The following is a 19,902-nucleotide window of genomic DNA, read 5'->3' as shown; positions in this document are numbered from 1 at the left end:
ATGTCTCAGAGCCTTTGGAAAACAATAGTTTTCTAGCCAGAATTTAGTAACATTGTTTTGTTTTTGCTGTATTTTTAAGGCTATCATCCATTTAAAGTATATGATACTGATTTTTCATTTACACTGGTGAAATAAATAAAAACAAGGTGAATTTTTAAAAGACAGCATAAATTACATGCAGGTATTGTAAAAATTATGAGGATGCTCTACGAATGACTGAAATTCAGAAATACTACTGTGTGAGGTATCACTAAAAGTAGCAACCAATTTCTCTCTGTCTCTGTCTCTCTCTCACAGACACACACACACACACATATACATATACACAAACAAGTAATGAACAATCAAAAGTCACAAAACATTTGTAGCAAGACACTCAATGAAAAGTCTATCCTACCACCTGACAATATAGACAAAATAATGACATTCCATAATATGGCAATTATTGTTTGTAAATTTCTTGACTAAATGAATATGATAATATCTGACCAAACATATAAGAAATTTACTAATGCTCTAATCTGAAAGCCAGGATAATTATTGTTCTGCAATTTATACTACATACCTTATAATCCTTGGGTCGGTAGCAGCCAAGATGAGAATGATCTAAAAAAGGATGTACAAAAGAAACTATAAATATTTCCTATCAAAAAGAAGAAATTTGTCTTCATCTTTGATTTTTCCTACAATCACTCTGTTTCTATGATTATAATCCATACAGCAGTTTTCAGAAATATCTTAAAAATCCTTCAGCAATGTTACAAAGATGATAAGCAACAAGTTAAAATCTGTATCAGTTCTTCAGCAATTAAGTGATTTCAAATAGTATTTTCATTAGAGTAGGAGATATCTGATACAGGCCAGATTAATTTTTAGTTGATAAACCAATTTGTCTACATGAAATGGATAATTTTTAATTGACAAACCAGTTTATGATGAAATGTAATTTGAATATATAGATTTGATAGATACTGCCAAACTACATGTGTTCCTAATCTTGGAGTCCATGCATGAATTAAGTGAGTGTAATGGAAACAGGACCAGCTTTAGAGGGCGGAAGCATACTGTCCCGTAGTGTACAGATCTTGCTGACAAACAGATGTGCATTACAGTTCATCTAATCTTTCTAAGTCTCAGATTCCTCAATTTTCTAATGCAGGGGTCCCCAAGCCCCAGGCCACAGACTGGTGCCGGTTCTTGGCCTGTTAGGAACCAGGCTGCACAGCAGGAGGGGTGAGCAGCGGTGAGTGAGCAAAGCTTCATCTGCCACTCCCTACTGCTCCCCATTACCGCCTGAACCATTCCCCTTCCGCACCCCACCACCACCCCCCCGGTGGAAAAACTGTCTTCCACGAAACCAGTCCCTGGTGCCAAAAAGGCTGGGGACCACTGGTCTAATGTACCTCTTTCATAATATTGTTTTAAAGATTACATTAGATATTACATGTAAGGCAATACAATAAATGTTAACTATTATTACTAACAGCATTATCAACATCATTACTATTGAATTCTAAGTCAAACAAGGCCAGGTTCAACTTCCACCACTTATCATACATGTTAGTTTGGTCAAGTTATACAATTAATCTGTTTTTCATTCCTCATTTTAAGAGTATGAAGACAATGCTTACCTTACCTCAGAGAGTTATAGTGATGATTAAATTATACAATTTATACAAGTACCTAGCATAGCATCTACAGCAGTGGACTATAAAGCTATTCCAAATCTCTCCCTAAGACAAAGACCACTACATTGTAGATGCAGATTTGGGGTTTTACTCATTACTTGAAGGAGTCAAGTTTTAAGTATTATAATCTCTGTTATATTGATAGACAAGAAAATCAGAACCATAATTTGCAATTCTACTTCTTTACTAATACATTCCAGTCAAAAACATTCTAACATTCTATATTTTACCTTCCCAAACCACCTTGTAAAGAAAAAAAAATGCTATATGGATAGAGACCCAGGATAGTCTATATTTAGTCAATTAGCTTTCATTTATAGCACAAGATGTTTGTTCTCCAAGTGTCCTGAGCCATTATAGAGGGTAGCTGAAACACTAATGTCTTTCACATAAGGTCAACTTCACCATTTAATTCAGTAAGATCCAACTTACTTCAACTGCTTTTCAAAATTCAAAATAAAACTAACTCCCAACCTAACTCCTCTTCTGTAAAGTCTAATGTACAACATGGCCACAAGTAGCAGAAGAAATAAAAGAATGATAAGGACACACTGAGTCTAATTCTCCAAACATGCTAACTTTGAAAATTAAGGTAATAATTTCTATACATAATATATATTCTTTCTGGTAGCTAATGTAAAATTCAAAATATCAATATATTAAAACACAGGAATGTCTTCTGCTCTCCACAAACCATTTATAAACTTATCCTAATTCAGACATATTTATATAATTTTCTTTCACTTTTATAAATTAAGCTATTACTTTGATCTGAGGTTTCCTAATGTTCACATTTAATCACCTTTACCAACAATTAGGTACTTAACTATATTCTAAATGCAGGAGATAGAGGAGATAAAAGTCACGGCCCATGGTCGTGAAATGCTTATAATTTACTTTAGTTAAGTTATACGAAGTTGAATAACAGCAGCATAAAAGAACAGGCTAAATCAGAATGGTATAGGCAATTAATGCTATTAAAAAGTCATATCAGAGATCGATCTCTCAAAGTTGAAGGCCATCAGGAAAAACTTCCTAAAGGAGGAAAAAGTTGAGCTGGGACTTAATGAATGGGTCACACTTAAGAAAAGTATGAAGAAAAAGAGCTAATTTAGATCGTGTGTGTGTGTGTGTGTGTGCGCGCGCGCGCGTGCGTGCACGACCTGGAACAACTTACTCTACTTCCTTAAATCTCAGATTTCTTCATCTGTAAAATGAGGATAAACAATAGCATCTAAAATTCTTGAGGTTACAGTGAGTAATTAATCAATGAAATATTAAGCATTTAGAATAGTGGCTAGCAGAAAACACAATAATATAAGTTATTATTTGATTCTCCAATAATCTCATGAAATCAGTGTTACAAACTGAATACTTGTGTCCTCCCAAAATTCATATGTTGAAGCCTTACCCCTCAAAGTGATGGTATTTGGAAATGAGACACTTAGGTGGTAATTAGGGTTAGATGAGGTCATGAGGGTGGGGGCTCATAATGGAAAGAGTGCCCTTATAAGAAGAGACAGTCAGATCTTGCACTTGAGCTCTGGTGTGCTCACTCATTCACTCATGCTCTCTCTCTCCTTTTATTCTAAAAATAGATATTAGTGATTTCACAACTGTGCAAATTTATTAAAAATTATTTAATTGTAAACTTATAACAAGTGAATTTTATGATATATAAATTATACCTCAATAAAGCTGTTAAAAATGTTTTATAAATAATAGAGAATTAAAGAAACTAAAAAAGGAGTTCCTAAAAATGACACTCTGTAAAACAAGGAGGCACACAAACAAATGAGATATTTTGCTGATAAGTATATACATGATGACTACATGCATTTATTCAGAAAAGATTAAAATATTACCATTTATTGCTATCTACTCAAGATATGACCTATTAGGATTTGGGATGTTATTTCCAATTTATTTGACATAAAAATAATAACCATCTAACAAAGGGACTAGTAGAAGCTCATAAAAGATTACAGTCTTGTGTAGAATTGAAACTCATGACAGAATCTTCAAATGAAGAGAATAAGAGACGTTTCCTCCAAGGGGGATACAGAGTCTAATATCTTTCCTAAATCCTGAGCAAATTTTAAAAAGGCCAGGATGTTGCTCTTGATTTCCTCTTTAAAATGCACAAATGATTGGATAAAGCTTCCATATATTCTTGAGGTGTAAGAGATACTGAGTTTCTTCAAAAGGACTGCACAAATTACAATTAGAATTATATATCAAGGAAATTCCAGACAGAAAATTTGAAAATTTTATTTAAAAAAATACACCTAAATGAAAGTAGGAAAAGTGGTAGGAGAGTGGTGGAAAAGAAAGGAAGTTGGGGTTAGAAGACCTGGGTTCTACACTGTACACGGCTATTCTGTAGCTCTCCAACATATCACGTAACCTCTCTAAGACTCTGTCACTCTTCCCGATCAAATATAGTTACATCCATCTTCACATTATTATGAGGACTAAATAAATCAATGCTGGTGAAAATGGTAACCTACAGGAACTTAAGAATTATTAGGCAAGATAATTTGGTAAGAAAATGCTCAAGAAGAATTTTCATTAAAGATGGTCATAAGTGAAAATTCACTATGTGTAAGAGATTCTATCATAAGAAATTCACATATGTATGTAAATAGCTGATAAGAACCCAAAGCACAATTGCTCAATTGCCAACCAGAAAAAAAAAAAAAAAAAGTAGTCCAAAGAATAGGGGCATTAAAATTAGAGAAATGAGAAGGGAAAACTCTTTATAGTAAAAGGCAAATAATAAATGTATAAAGAAAAATGGAATTTAAAAAAAAGATTTGGTAAACATCACTGTAATAAATGGTTTTGGGCAAGAATCATCAATGTATGCTAAAAGGGTCGAAGTCGAAGAGAATTACATAGTCTCAATCTTCCCATAATTACAAAGGGAAGGAAGAAAATAGCACCTTTATGCTGGAGAAACCGAGCAGACACCATCTTAATCAAGTGAGCAAATTAACATCACCAGTAACAAAGCAACATCACATACATCCTGACATGATGCACTGAGAGTAATACATCACTTCTGTTGTATTCTGGGGGAAAATGAATAAATCTAATCATGAGGAAAAAAAAATCAAACAAACCTAAATTGAGGGAGATCTATTAAAAAACTGGCCTTTATTCTTCAAAATTATCACATCATTAAACACAAAGAAAGACTAAGAAACTGATCCATATTAAAGAAAACTAAAGAGACATGGCAACTGAACCTTATGTATGTTGTGGAATTTCTTTTGCTATAAAGATATTATTAGAACAAGTGGCAAAATATGACTTAGGTTTATAGCTTAGTTAACATTATATCATTAATTTCCTGTTTTGATACTTGTATCACATTAAGAAAACAACTGTATTAGTTTCTTCAGGCTGTCATCTACCATAGTCTAGGTGGCTTAAACCACAGACATTTATTTCTCATAGTTCTAGAGGCTGGAAGTCTGAGATGTGGGTGCCAGCACAGCCAGGTTCCAGTGAGAGCTCTCATTCTGGCTTGAGGATGGCTGCCTTTTGGCTGTGTCCTTACATGACAGAGAGAGAAAGCAAGACCTCTGGTGTCTCTTCTTATAAGGGCACTAATCCTATCATGAGGACCCCACTCCATAAACTCATCTACACCTAATTACCTCCCAAAGGTAATGACCCGTCTCCAGATACCATCACTGGGGGGTTAGTGTTTCAACATATGAACTTTGAGGGACACAATTCAGCCCATGGCAATGTCCTTGTCAAGAAAAGTTTATACACAGACACTTATACAGAGATGGAGGCAGGGAGGAGGAAGAGAGAGAGGAAGAGGGAAAAGCAAATATTAATATTTGTGGACTCTGAGTAAAAGGTGTAGGGGAATTCTTTGTACTATCTCAACTTTCTGTAAGTCTGAAATTATGTCAAATTAAAAAGAAAAAAAAGCACCTCATTACTGACCTCTCTGATTGTACCTCTACACAGGCAGCTGGCTGTTTTGATTAGAAGTTACTAGAAACTATAACAGTTCTGCTGGCAAATACATAATAATTGTCAAGGGAAATCAGACATTTAAGTGCATTCTAAAAACATCTTCCAAAGAAATGTGTATATTGAAGCTGTTTTCAATTTTCTGGTTCTGAAAGCTTATTTACTCTATGTCTATAAATTTAGTCCAAGGGGGAAACATCTGTTGGATGGGGAACATCCCTTGGAGGGGAAAGTCCAAGAGTATAACATCTGTTCCTAATTTTATATAATCTGCTATTCTGAGTATGAAAGACTTATTGATCACCCCATTTATCTCCCAGTTAGTGCTGAAAAAGCAAAATAAGTGAGCACAAACTCTTCATGTTCTCAGATAAGAATGTTTCAAACCCCAATTTTTAAAAACAGACAGATTATACACTAGCATCAGAGCTCGCTACATGTTGATTGTATTTTTTCACTCTCATTTTTCTATGCCTTTTTTTTAGTGTGCAGTAAATTAACTTAAAGGCTGCTGGTGAATACTTGGTGAACTGACTAGCTAATGTCTACAGATATTAACACTTACATATCTCTAATTATAAAATACTATTTAATCTTCTTCATAAAAATCATCTTCATATTGAACTTAAGAAACAACTTATCTAACCATCAGGACCAGGCCTAAAAATGAAAAAAAAATATTATAAACTAAACCTAAAGGATGTTATCTTCCCAGAAATATAAATAATAAGTATTATTTTGACAGCTGATATTTATTAAGTGTCCTGTGTGCTAGAGCATTTTACATGGTAATATTTATCATGTTATCTTCATTCTTCAATAAATTAACTGATTATCAGAGTAGTTAAAGTGATTTGTTCAAGAATGCACAGTTTAAAAAAAAAAAAAATGAATGCCCAGTTTATAAATAAGTGGTAGAGAAGGTATTCAAATATATGTGTAAATGTATGTCCAAAACCTATAAAGCTGAACTCTTTTTACAACGGTGTTTCCCAAAGCCTGTTCCATAAAGTAAGTAATATATGTTATGGAGAGGAAAAGGTTTCATGGTCAAATAAATTTAGAAATTGTTGAGCAAAACAAAATAAAAGGTTTTTTTTTTTTTTTACTAAAAGGTATCATAGTCTTTAATATGCTAATATGTGCTTTGAATCTCAAAGATGAAGATGGTTTATAGCAGCACAGAAATTCTATTATTTTTAGAGAGTACCGACATGGGTGTCCCACAAGTTGTAAAAAGTGGCATTATACCATATTTTCCAATACAGCAAAGATTCTGTTTTTATTAATTGATGCCAAGATAAAGACTTGCATGTAGCCAAGAGAACTAAAACAGATGAAGAGAGATAACTTGTAGCTTACCATTGTGCAGCCTGGACCATCCATCTCTTTCACAGTCTCTGCCAGAAGATCCAAATAAAGCATCAGCCCTGGGACTTGGGGGATCAACCTAGAATAAGGAAGATTTCAATGTAAAAAAGAGCTTGAATATTTTTTTCAGTCTCATGGTGTCAGAAAATCAATTGAAGTACATAGATAATAGATAATAGATAATAGATAATTTATCATCAAGTTAACATGATACTGCCTATACAGTTCAAGGATGTTCCAAGATCAGAGCTTAGCCGAGTATTTTGCTGTTTGTTTTTAAATAAAATTTAAGGTAAACTCCTGAAATTTTTAATTATATTTTGAATCCACTCTAAAACGAACAGATTTACAGTTGAAATGTCCATTACTTTATTGCCTAGTTTGCTTCCTATTACAAAGTTAAAAAAAGGGAAATCTTACTTTGCCACATTTAAAAAACAAGTTTAACCATTTACTACTTATCTCCTTAGCATATAGATTTTGAATTTAGTATCTTTACTTGGCTGTGTTCAGGAGTCAGCATTCTGAGTATAGTAATAAAAGATATTAACAGTTATCCACATTTTCTAACAAACAAAAAAGTCAGAATGATATAAATCTGTGCAAAAAAGACAGCTCTACTTACCAAAATTAAAAACTTTGTACATAAAAGGACAATATCAAGAAAGTGAAAAGGCAACCCATGTAGTAGGAGAAAATATTTGCAAATCATTATCTGAAAAGGCATTAATATCCAGAACATATAAAGAAACATCTAAAACTCAATCTAAAAAAATTAAAAGTTGGGCAAAGGACTTAAGAAGATATTTCTCCAAAAGATATACAAATGACCAATAAGCACATGGAAAACCATTCAACATCACTAATCATAAAGGAAGTACAAATCAAAATTCTAGTTTACCCCCATCAGGATGGCCATTATCAAAAAAGCAGAAAATAACAAGTGTTGACAAGGATACGGAGAAATTGAACCGCTTGTGCAATCTTGGTAGGAATGTAAATTGGTGCAGCCACTATGGAAAACAGCATAGTGGCTCCTCAAAAAACTCAAAATAGGATTGTCATATGATCCAGCAATTCCACTCCTGGGTATACACCCAAAAGAATTGAAAGCAGGGCCCTGAATAGATATTTCTATACTATTTTCACAGCAGTATTATTCACAACAGCCAAAAGGTAGAAGCAACCTGTGTCCATCAACAGATGAATGAATAAACAAAATATGGTATATACATGTAAAAGATTATGCAGCCGTAATAAGGAAGAAAATTCTGACACATGCTATAACATGAGTTAACCTTGATGACTTTATGCTAAGTGAAACAAGCAATTCACAAATTGACAAATATTGTATATATTAGGTAGCACTTATATGAGGTACCCAAAATAGTCAAATTCATAGAGACAAAAAGTAGAATGGTAGTTGCCAGGGGCTGAAGGGAAAGAGGAATGGGGAGTTATTGTTTAACGGGTACAGAGTTTCAGTTTAGCAAGATGAAAAATGTTCTGGAGATAGACGGTGGTGATGATTACACAATGTTAATGTACTTAATGTGTACACTTTAAAATGTACACTTAAAAATGGTTAAAATAGTAAGTTTTATTTTATATTGTGCATATTTTACCACAATTTTTTAAAATTTAACTTTAAAAAAAGGAATGTGAAAAGACAATCCACAGAATGAGAAAAAATATTTGCATATCATATAACTGATAAGGATCTAGAATCCTAAATATATAACAGAAAACTTACAACTGAATTCAACAAAAAGGCAAACAACTCAATTAAAAATGGGCAAAGGATTTGAATAGACATTTCTCCAAAGAAGATATGCAAATGGCAACAAGCACGTGAAAAGATGCTCATCATCATTAGTCATTAGGGAAATGCAAATCAAAACCATAATGAGATACCACTCCACACCCCTCAGGATGGCTACAATAAAAATAAAACAAAACAAAATGAGAATGTTAGCGAGAATGTGGATAAATTGGAACCACCACACATTGCTGGTGGAAACAAAATGGAGCAACCACTGTGGGAAACAGTTTGGCAATTCCTCAAGAAGTTAAACATAGAATTACCATATGGCCCAGCAATTCCACTCCTAGGTATTAAAGCAGTTGGGAATTAAAACAGGTATTCAAACAAAAACTTGCGTATGAATGTTCATAGAAGTACTATTCACATAACTAAAAGTTGAAAACCCAAATGTCCATCAACAGATTAATGGATAAACAAAATGTACAATGGATTATTCAGTCATAAAAAGAATCAAGTACTGATACATGCTACAACATGGATGAAACTAGAAAACACTGTGCGAAATGAAAAAAGACACAAAAAGCCAAACACTGTACGTCCATAGAGATAGTGAGCAGATTAGTGGCTGCCAGGGGCTGGGGAAAGAAATGGGGAGTGAATGCTTAATGAGCATGGGGTTTCCACTTAGGGCGATGAAAAAGTTCTGGAACTAGATAGTGGTGACAGTTGCACCACAATATGAATATATTTGATGTCACTGAATTATACACTTTAAAATGGCTGAAATGGTAAATTTTATGTTATGAATATTTTACCACAATAGAAAAAAATCCTATTCTGCATAAATAAAAAAGCAAAGAATGCAGTTTAACTCTTATAGGATGGTTGTGCCAGTTTGGGAGAGTACTAGTTAGATTCTTGAAACAGCTTCTTATTCTTTAAGATTACTTTTTATACAGTGTTTGTAAAATTAGAATGTCTTTCCTAAACGTATTACATTTTGCATATTCATGTATCAAATTAAAATTTTGTTTGGTTACCAATTTTGTTAAGTGCTTTTAAAATCATGAATGCCTATGGGGCCAAGAGAGGCATACATTTATAAATACAGTTGGAAAAAATCTAGTCCTATACAATAATATAAGCAATTTTCTAACTATAAGCTTAGAAGTATGTATTTCTTTCTGTTCAATGGAAAGCTGAAGGGGAAATCATTTAAATAAAAATGTGAAGATTTATACCAAGCATTATTAAAATTATTCTATTTTGAACAGTGACATGAAAATAATAATAAACATTTTAAGAGCAGTTATTTCCCTAAGCAACTTTTATGTGGCTAACACTCAAAATATTCCTGGTTATCTTTGTACATAGGCATTTTAATTAAAATGCTAATATTCCTTCAGATTAGAATTTAGCATGTCCTTTCTTTTCAATTTAATTTGCAATTATGAGCAAACAGAATTAAAGGCATTCTGAAACTGCCGTCAAACAAGCAAGTAAACATATCTGGATATTGTTCAAACAACAAAAAAATGTGACCAGAACCTATAAACAAGTTCTATAGGAATAAGACAAGCATAATCACAATAATCTCAATAAAATATTATCATTTAAAAGTGCCCATTATATTATAAATTTTCTTTTTTACAATAAAAAATCCATTACTTAGGCTAAAATAATAAAGGATTCATAGTCAAAATATGAAAATGGAATGAAATATTGCTTAAGGCACAGCTAAATTTTTTTAAAAAGGTATCACAAAGAAAATCTGAACTTTTAGGTGGTGTATGTTAAAAAAGCTATTCGACCATCAAAGGAGCATGTTTACATGTTTGCATTGATATTTACGTTTTAAAATTTGGAAAAAAATGCATTAGACACATTAAAGTCAGAAAGTGCTTTATAGACATCCCAAAAAGTTATTTTGCTTCTATAGGCACTTAAATCTTCAAGTTTATTATTATATAAAGCATTTTTTATTAATTTGCAAGCTTTACTTAAAGAAATACTTTTAAGGTAAAATATTTTGATAAAAATTAAAGAAATTATGAAGATTCTGAGAAAGTCTTTTATTAAATATTCTGATTATAGACCCTTAAAATTAGCCAGAGTCTATTTGACTATCATATGTACACAAGCTCTAAACTCAAACCATATCAAAACAGGCTTCCATATAGAAAGATTAGAAACTACGTTACCCTTGAAGTTAACTCTTTCTTTCAAAGGCCTTCCTCTTCCCATCAAATAAAGATTTACTTCAAAGATCCATTATATAAGGTTTATCCAAGGGACATAATTTCAAGAGAAACTGACTTTTCCATTATAATTTTTTAAAAGGCTGGGGGAGGAGGGTGTCTTCCTTTCCACAAAGAAAACTTTGTCCTCTTTTAATTCCCTACTCTGCCATTTTAGAACTAATGTCAATTACATCTCAGTTTAATTTGTAAAGTTATTACACGGTCCACTGTATGAGAGGAAAGGAAACGGCTACTGAGAGGATTTAACATGGCATTCATAATGGAGCTTGATCTCTGTCAGGTTTAAAGGCTGCAAAAGAATGTTCTTTAATCAAGTTAATTTTCCATTTTAGATTGCTAGGCTAACAGTTCAGGAAAGAAAATTATTAATATAAGCTAGAAGTTGAAAGAAATTTGAGAATAATATTTTAGTGGAAGAACAGATTAGATCAGTTTCAAATGGAAATGTTTCAGAGAACACATACATGTCTAATCACAAATGGAGGTTTATCTGTTTCTTTTTTGAATTCATAGGGGCCCAGATTTAAATGCGCCAGCCGCCGCCTAGTGTCTTCAGATAGCTCACACATGCGTCTTTTTGTGTAAGGAGATGGAGAGTGTGATTTTGAAGAAATTGTAGGCTGTTCGTAGTTTTTTGCATTTATGCAATATTTATTTCTCTCAGGTGACTTGGATTTTTTCTTTTGTGACCTTGGTGTTCTGGTTTGCAGTCTGCCGTGTGATTTTTCAACTGGAGCCGTATGGTGAATAAATTTATCCTAAACATAAAAAAAAAAAATTCATTTGGTCAGGAGAGATATATTTTATACATATTATGACCCTTGGGTAAACCATATACATATATCTATCTATCTATCTATATATATATATGTAACTACAGGTAGAAAAAAACCTTAAAAAGTAATTTAAGGCACATATAGTCTATCAAAGCCAACTAGATCAGTCTCTCTTATCCATGTAGATCCTGAGGGAAGTCAAATCCATATCCTCCTAAATAATAACTCTGTCTAGTAGTTAATAAAATATACTGTACCATACTTCTTAAGTATAACAAGTACTTTAAGAAAGTTAAAGCCCAATATTTAATCATTTGAAAAATCTAAGAAAAAAGTAAAACAAATTATTTTTCAGTATACTAAAAAACTAATGCAAACATTGGTTTATCATTTATAATTATGTATTGAAATAATTGGCTATATAATTTAAGAGGGTTTGTTTAGTAATCTTAGCAACACACATGTCTAATTAGTTGATTATAAAATCTTTATGGAGAAAACTATACGTTTCATTCATACTATTATGATTACATACATTTGCACAATGTGAAAATCTGAAGAAAAGCTTTATACGTATTTTCATAAAATGTATAATTTGGATTATACAAGGTGATTAGGATTTTTTTTAAGATCTCTTCCAAACTAAAACTTTACAATTCAATGACAGATAACCATAACATCTTAATTCTGTATTTTTATAAAAGTAAAAATGTACAAAAGACACGTTACAAACTTTAATGACTAGTACTCTGTCTTCTAGTAAAACTGGCTAACACTCTAAAATTTTAAAAACAAATGATATTTCTAATTTTTTTGTGTTATTAGGATACTTTATTCAAATAGTCTCTGCCTTAAAAAAGTTGGATTACAAGTAAATAATTTAAGACCTCTTCAAGCTTTGTCTAGATTTTTAAGCTTTCCAATATTAGAGAAAATGGACAGTTGAGAATCTTTGAATGTCCTCCTAAATTTATCACATTAAAAACCCACCAATCCTACCTCCCCTCTTCTCTACTTTCTCAATCCCCCTCCCTACTTGCTAAGGGTATCTATTTCTAAGTAAATAAAATACAACTGTGAAATAGGAGAAGAGTCAAATATTTTTTAAAGTAGATAAACAGGAAAGAAAATAGGAAAACAAGAAAACATATTTTCCTGATTAGAAAAATAAGTTCACAAGTTTCATACAGACCAGCAGCATCAGATTATTTCATCATCTTTCTTTCTTCTCTAGCTCTTGTTATGCTCCTGGACCTTCTCCCACCTTGTTCAATGACTTCAACAAGTAATTCAGAATTTTTCATCCCATTTCACCCATCTCTATGACATCACACTGACTCACAGAAGCAGCATTATTAACACATGAAAAGAACCTTTGAGGTTTAATAAAATGTTCAAGCAATGAATCTTTCCAAGAACTTAGACTTTCTCTTTCTGAGCTTTAACTGTCTTTTTCTACTTCATCTTAGATTTTAACACTATACAGATCCATTGCACCCTAAACTCTGAAAACCCCTTGCTGACCAAACCTTTTCCTCAACCTACTTCTTTTATTTTCACTGAATCTGTTACTTGTCCTCCTCATCTCCCTCAGCCCCTAGATCTCTTTCCCCCAGATCTTCATACATTTCTAGGATCTCTTACCTTTAGACCCGATGAACCCATCATCACCTATTTCAGCAATGCTGTAAAGTTCCTTCTTGCCCACCTCTTGTTTATACCAAACTGAAAGGAACTCCATCTTCTTTTTTGATTACAGCTTTTGAATGCTGAATACCACTAGAGGAAGTTAGAAACGGTGCTGTATCTACCACAGATTCATACTTTCTAACCTAATCAATCCTTAATGCATCCTATTAATGCTCAATAAAACTTAAAATAGTGACTGTTTCATACTGTTTTATACAAAATGGCTCCCTACATCGGCCACGAGGACAATAGCACTTGTGACAAAAGGAGACTTGAAAAGTGCTAGTCTTCTTTTACTCCAGAAAACCTTCCTGCCACATGTGAATGAGCTGAAATTAGCCTGCTAGATGATGAGAGTCTGTGGCCATCACCCCAGCTGAAATCAAGCCAAACACCAGGAATGTAAAGTCCCTCTCACACCAAGAAGTCAGCCAGCTGCCAGACATGCAAATGAAGCCCTCCTAGACCACTCAGCCCTAGCCTAGGCAGCCCAGACCAAAAGAATCACCCAGCCAATCCACACAACTGTGAGAAACATCTTATTTTAAGTTACTAAGTTAGTGTGGCTTGTTACACAGCAAAAGCTACCTGATATAGATTATCAAACATATTAATAAAGTTGCTAGTAATATTTAACTATTTACTAATAAATTCTACTTTGCAGTAGGTAAAAGAGACTACATAGAAAACTAGATATATTCCAGAAAATCCCAATAATATATTTATTTTTTTCAGTCCATTCAATTGGTGGCAAAACATCAATTGTGACAAAAAGTTTGAAAATAATGTGCCAAAAGGAATAAAGATCATTATAAATATTTATAAACCTAAATGATTTTAAAGAGTTTATTTCACTCACTCCTCTCTTAAAAACCAAAAATGGTTTGTCTAATTCTTAAACTGTATTTGAACCTGAAAATGCTGTTTTATAGCCATTAAAATTTTAATTGTAACTAATATCCACTTGGGAAAAAAGTGGATTTAGCATGTTCTCAAATAAGATCAAATAAGATTAAAATTCTGGCTGTTACCAATCAGAATTTTAATGTAAAAGTGTATACTCTGTTGTGCCTACCAGACAATGTCTTCATCTTATATTTCATCTATGTCTTCTATATCTCAATTATCTTAATTAAAAAACTAATAACCTCAGTAACAGCCACAAAATTTATTAATTATATGTTATGTGCAGACACATATATTCTCTAATTTAATCTTTAAACCAGTCTTTTGAGGAACTTGAACCCAAATCTGTCTGATTCTCAAGAATATTTTCTTAATAACACCAAACCCTATTCTCTCACATCTCTGTTCAACAAAGAACAAATGACAAACATTGAAATAGCAAGTTAGCCAAAAGCTTACAGCGGAAAATGCTAGTCCAGTGAAACTACTAGTGGGGTGACAGTTCTACATTTAGTAAGGAATCTTCCACCAGCTGTACACTTAGAATGTTTGTACTCTTCTGTGTGTATGCTACACTCCTGACAAAAAAAGAAATTTCTACCCACCCAGTAAAGGCATACCCCAGTGTGGAGAGGAAACTTTTGTGAGTCCAGAGGAAGCATTTCTGACAATTTACAAACGTGCACAGTGCATATCTCCAAACAAGTCAGTAACCCAGCTCTGCATTTGGCAAGTATGGATCATTAGATCTCTAGTAGCAGTGTTTCAGCTTGCATTTAAAAGATAAATAATTAGGCCAAACTCTAACATACCAAATGTCTTGCTAAACAAAATAAGAAAGATCCCCTTGATAATCTTACAATTATATTTTACCTTTGTTAGCTTGTCAAGTTACCACCCTGAGCAAATTCACTCTGAAACTGATAATGCAGGAAATTAACATTCTACTTTTTCCACCATAGGTCCAGTTCTGCCCTGTTTGGGTCCTCTAGGATTTATATATTACTGGCTCATCATCACAGGCTGGCCATTGTTACCTGGTCATAATGCAGTCACATATGTATGAGTGATGCCTAGACATTATTAGATAACCTGTGGTCAGGGTAGCAAGATGATCCTGGTGACTCAGTAGGAAGTTAGACCAGAATGTAATAATAGATCCAGATATCTGAGTTTACTGAAGGCAGTTTTTACAAACATAGAAGGTACTTATTAGGCTGAAGTATCGAAGCTTCTCTTGATCTGATAACACTAGAACAGCCACCAAACTAAGCAATAGTCCCTTAAGGAATTAGAGACACTCAAGAAGCTATACCCACTAACACCTATATCCCAGCCTGAGAACCTCTGGTCCCATTCGCTAAAAAGATATCCTTTGAACTTTAACTTCTTTAAGATTCATAGAAGCCTCCAGTTAAGTTCTCTGTGGAACTTCTTGAAACCAACATCTTTCTGGCAGCCTGATTTCTTTCCATTAAAAAAAAAAATACCATCTACCATGTATGCCAAGCTTTTCACTTCCACACTTATTAACATGTAACCAAACTGCTAAATACCTATGATAATTGTTTTACTTAAACTAGAGATTGATCAAAAAAAGTGAAAAGAGTTGTAGCCAAAATAAAAGAATAATGCTTGCCAAATGCCCAATAAATACGAACAAATAAATTAAACCATTAGACATTTTAAATAAATTATTTTAACCTGAGTGCAGCACTTCCTTGAACTTATCAGACATTCGGTAATCACTGAGGTTGTAGAAAATTCCAGCTTTGGAGCAATTCCCTGAGGAAGAAAGAGGGTATTAGTAGACATTTTAATTTTTAAAAAGCTAATTATTACTGGTGAAAACACGACCTACAGTAACAAACACCTACCAAGGTTCAGCTGCTTTGTTAGTTTGAATTTCTTATTAAGGATAAAGACAACAAACGAATGTTGAATGTTATCAAGAAACAGTTTCATTGCTGATGATTCACTTACAAGTGATTATATCACTTTTATGGAAAAATTCAGATATTTTTCATTTTCAAGTATTTCCCTGTCAATTTTTTAAAGATTTTTAATAATATTAAAGTCCTAAATATATGAAAATACTTAATGGATTCTGGCTCTTTTTACTTTTACAGATTAAGATGTACTTAACTACATAATCCAGAAATACTTTGCATAGTCTCCACGTGTCAAAAAAAAAAAAAATCACAGCTCCTGGGTATGCAGTTCTTGAAAACAGAAGAGAGGTAAGTCTCTACCAATTCTTCCAACAGTTTTTCCCATAATGTAGCTTACATTCAGATATATGAATGAATGAATCTGGTTTCTATTTCTTGCAATATTTCAATCATCAGCTTAAACACTGTTTTGAGATAAGCAGAGACAAATAGTAAAATTCAAAGGAACAGTCAGAAAGCACCTGAGAAAATATTTGGAAGCACACAAGTTACATATTCACCAAAACACTAAAAGATACAGTATTGTCTGTGCCCAGGGCAGCTTCACTCTAATATATTGGAGGTCAGATATCTTACCCAGTCTTTGACCTACTAACTTTAAAGTTTCGAACATTACACACTACAAAAAGGTTAAATATGAGCTACCTATGAATTAAATGGACGACTGTTTTTCTGCAAACATACTTTTATTGATAATGTCCTCTATGCTTACTTGTTAGTTATCCATTGCTGCAGAGCATATTACTTAGCAGTTTAAAACATCAGTACATACTATCTCACATAGTTCCTAAAGGTCAGGAATCTGGCAGAGGCTGAACTAGTTGGTTCTGGCTTGAAATCTCTCATGAGATTGCAGTCAAGATGTTGTTTGGGCTGTAGTTTTCTGAAAGCTTGACTGAGGCTGGAGGATCTGCTTCCTGAGATTCACACAGCTGTTGGCTGCAGGACTCAGTTCTTTTCTATCTTTTAGCAAGAGAACTCAGCTCTTTATCACACAAACCTCTCCTAGGACTGCCTGAGTGTCCTCATGACATGGTAACTAGTTCTCCCAAAGCAAAGCAAGGAGGAAGACATAATCCTTTTTATGACTTATTTCAGAAGTCTAACACTGTCACTTCTGTCACATTCTATTCATTAGAGCCCCTAAGTACAGCCCATGTTCTAGGACAAAGGAAACTACCTTTTTAGCAGAGGAGCATCAAAAATTTGGGGGACATGTTTTTAAACCACCACAGTTCACTCTCTGACCACAAATTAAATTCCTCTCATGTGTAAACTAAACTCATGCCCTACTGAAGAAAAAGGAAAAGGAAAAGGAAAGGAAAGGGGAAAAGTCTCATCCTTTTATAACTTCAGCTTGAAATCCAGGATATTGGCATCTAAATCAAATTGCTATTCAGCTGTCTCAGGTATGGTTCTTTAAATACAGTTTCTAGGATACAGTTCCTCACAATTAGAAGACCTATGAACTAAAGAAACAAGTTATGTGCCCCACATATATTCAAGGTACACATGTGCAGCAGGCAGAGGATAATCACTACAGACATTCCTATTCAAAAAAAGAGAATACAAGAGGCAAATAGAAATCACTGGTCCACAGCAATTCTGAAATCAGCCAGGAAAATGTTAGAAGTTTCTCACTTAGAAGTTTAGTCCTATTTCTGCTCAGAAATAACTATCCATAGTTTTTGGCTCCATTCTCTGGGCTCTTGCTTCCATCCTTTGAATTATCATTCCTTTGCAACAAGAGGTAGATAATGTTTAGAGCTATACAGTGTTCTGAGCTTGGGTCCTGTCAATAGAATTTTGGGGGGTCCCAAAGCCTTTTCATTTTGTAAGATCTCTCTCAATTTCAGACCACGCTGGTGGTGCTTCTGCCAATATAATGCTCTTAAAAATTTATTTGGTTCTCATGTGAACATAATTGGAGTTCACTTCCTTAGACAAAAGCCACACCCACCTCTACAGGGCTTCTGCTGGTCTTCAATCATCTTCAAGAACATATGTTGAAGCAGCATTATTTACAACTGCCAAGATATGGAAGCAACCTAAGGGTTCATCAACAGATGAATGGATAAAAAACATGTGGTATATACATATATATATACACACACACACAATAGACTACTACTCAGCCATAAAAAAGAACAAAACTTTGCTATTAGCAGCAACATGGATGGACTTGTAGGGCATTGTGCTAAGTGAAATAAGTCAGACAGAGAAAGACAAATATTGTATGATATCACTTATATGTGGAATCTAAAAAAATACAACAAACTAGTGAATATAACAAAAAAGAAGCAGACTCACAGATACAGAGAATAAACTAGTGGTTACCATGGAAAGGGGAGAGGGACAATATAGGGATGGGGAAGTGGGAAGTACAAACTACTAGGTGTAAGATAGGCTCAAGGATGTATTATACAACACGGGGAATATACCCAATATTTTATAATAACTGTAAGTGTAAAGTAACCTTTAAAAATGTGATAAAATTCTACATCTTTTTATGATAAAAACTCTACCAGAAAGTGGGCACAGAGGGAACATACCTCGACATAATAAAGGTCATATATGACAAACCCACAGCTAACATCATCCTCAACGGTGAAAAGGAATGCTGAAAGCATTCCCCCTAAGATCAGGAATAAGACAAGGATGCCCACTCTCATCACTTTTATTCAACATAGTTTTGGAAGTCCTAGCCACAGCAATCAGAGAAGAAAAACAAATAAAAGGAATCCAAATTGGAAGGAAGAAGTAAAACTCTCACTATCTGCAGATAACATGATACTATACATAGAAAATCTTAAAGACACACTAGAAAACTACTAGAGCCCATCAATAAATTTGGTAAAGTTGCAGGATACAAAATTAATATACAAAAATCTGATGCATTTCTATACATGAACAACAAACTATCAGAGAGGGAAATTAAGGAACCAATCCCATTTACCATTGCATCAAAAAGAATAAAACACCTAGGAATAAAACCTACCTAAGGAGGCAAAAGACCTGTACTCTGAAAACTATAAAACACTCTTGAAAGAAATTGAAGACAACACAAACAGATGGAGATATATACCATGTTCTTGGACTGGAAGAATCAATATTGTTAAAATGACCATACTACCAAGGCAATCTACAGATTCGATGCAATCCCTATCAAATTACCATTGGCATTTTTCACAGAACTATAACAAATAATTTTAAAATTTGTATGGAAACACAAAAGACCCAGAATAACCAAAACAATCTTGAGAAAGAAGAATGGAGCTGGAGGAATCACACTCTCTGACTTCTGACTATACTACAAAGCTACAGTAATCAGTACAGTATGATACTGGCATAAAAACAGACATATAGATCAATGGAACAGGATAGAAAGCCCAGAAATAAACCCATGCACTCAAGGTCAATTAATCTATGACAAAGGAGACAAAAATATACAATGGAGAAAAGAGTGTCTTCAATAAGTGGTGCTAGGAAAATTGGACA

At 33.5% G+C, this 19,902-nt stretch overlaps 1 protein-coding gene across 5 annotated transcripts in view; it reads right to left on the bottom strand.

The window, feature by feature from the left end:
- SPATA6 (spermatogenesis associated 6) overlaps positions 1-19,902 on the bottom strand; it is a 140,886-nt gene that overhangs the window by 64,299 nt on the left and 56,685 nt on the right. For 4 of the 5 annotated variants that reach the window (XM_061186608.1, XM_061186609.1, XM_061186611.1 and 1 more), the window contains exons 6-9: positions 16,157-16,237; positions 11,546-11,839; positions 7,047-7,134; positions 566-606 (exon numbers count right to left, since the gene is read on the bottom strand). In XM_061186608.1, the coding sequence (XP_061042591.1) occupies positions 566-606; positions 7,047-7,134; positions 11,546-11,839; positions 16,157-16,237 (504 nt within the window). The remainder of the gene's footprint in view (positions 1-565; positions 607-7,046; positions 7,135-11,545; positions 11,840-16,156; positions 16,238-19,902) is intronic. The other variant, XM_061186612.1, reaches the window with a different exon arrangement.

The sequence above is a fragment of the Eubalaena glacialis genome, chromosome 3 (assembly GCF_028564815.1).
Source record: "Eubalaena glacialis isolate mEubGla1 chromosome 3, mEubGla1.1.hap2.+ XY, whole genome shotgun sequence".
NCBI lineage: Eukaryota > Metazoa > Chordata > Mammalia > Artiodactyla > Balaenidae > Eubalaena > Eubalaena glacialis.
Note: the sequence above shows the minus strand (reverse complement) of the source record. Positions and strands in the feature narration are given on the sequence as shown.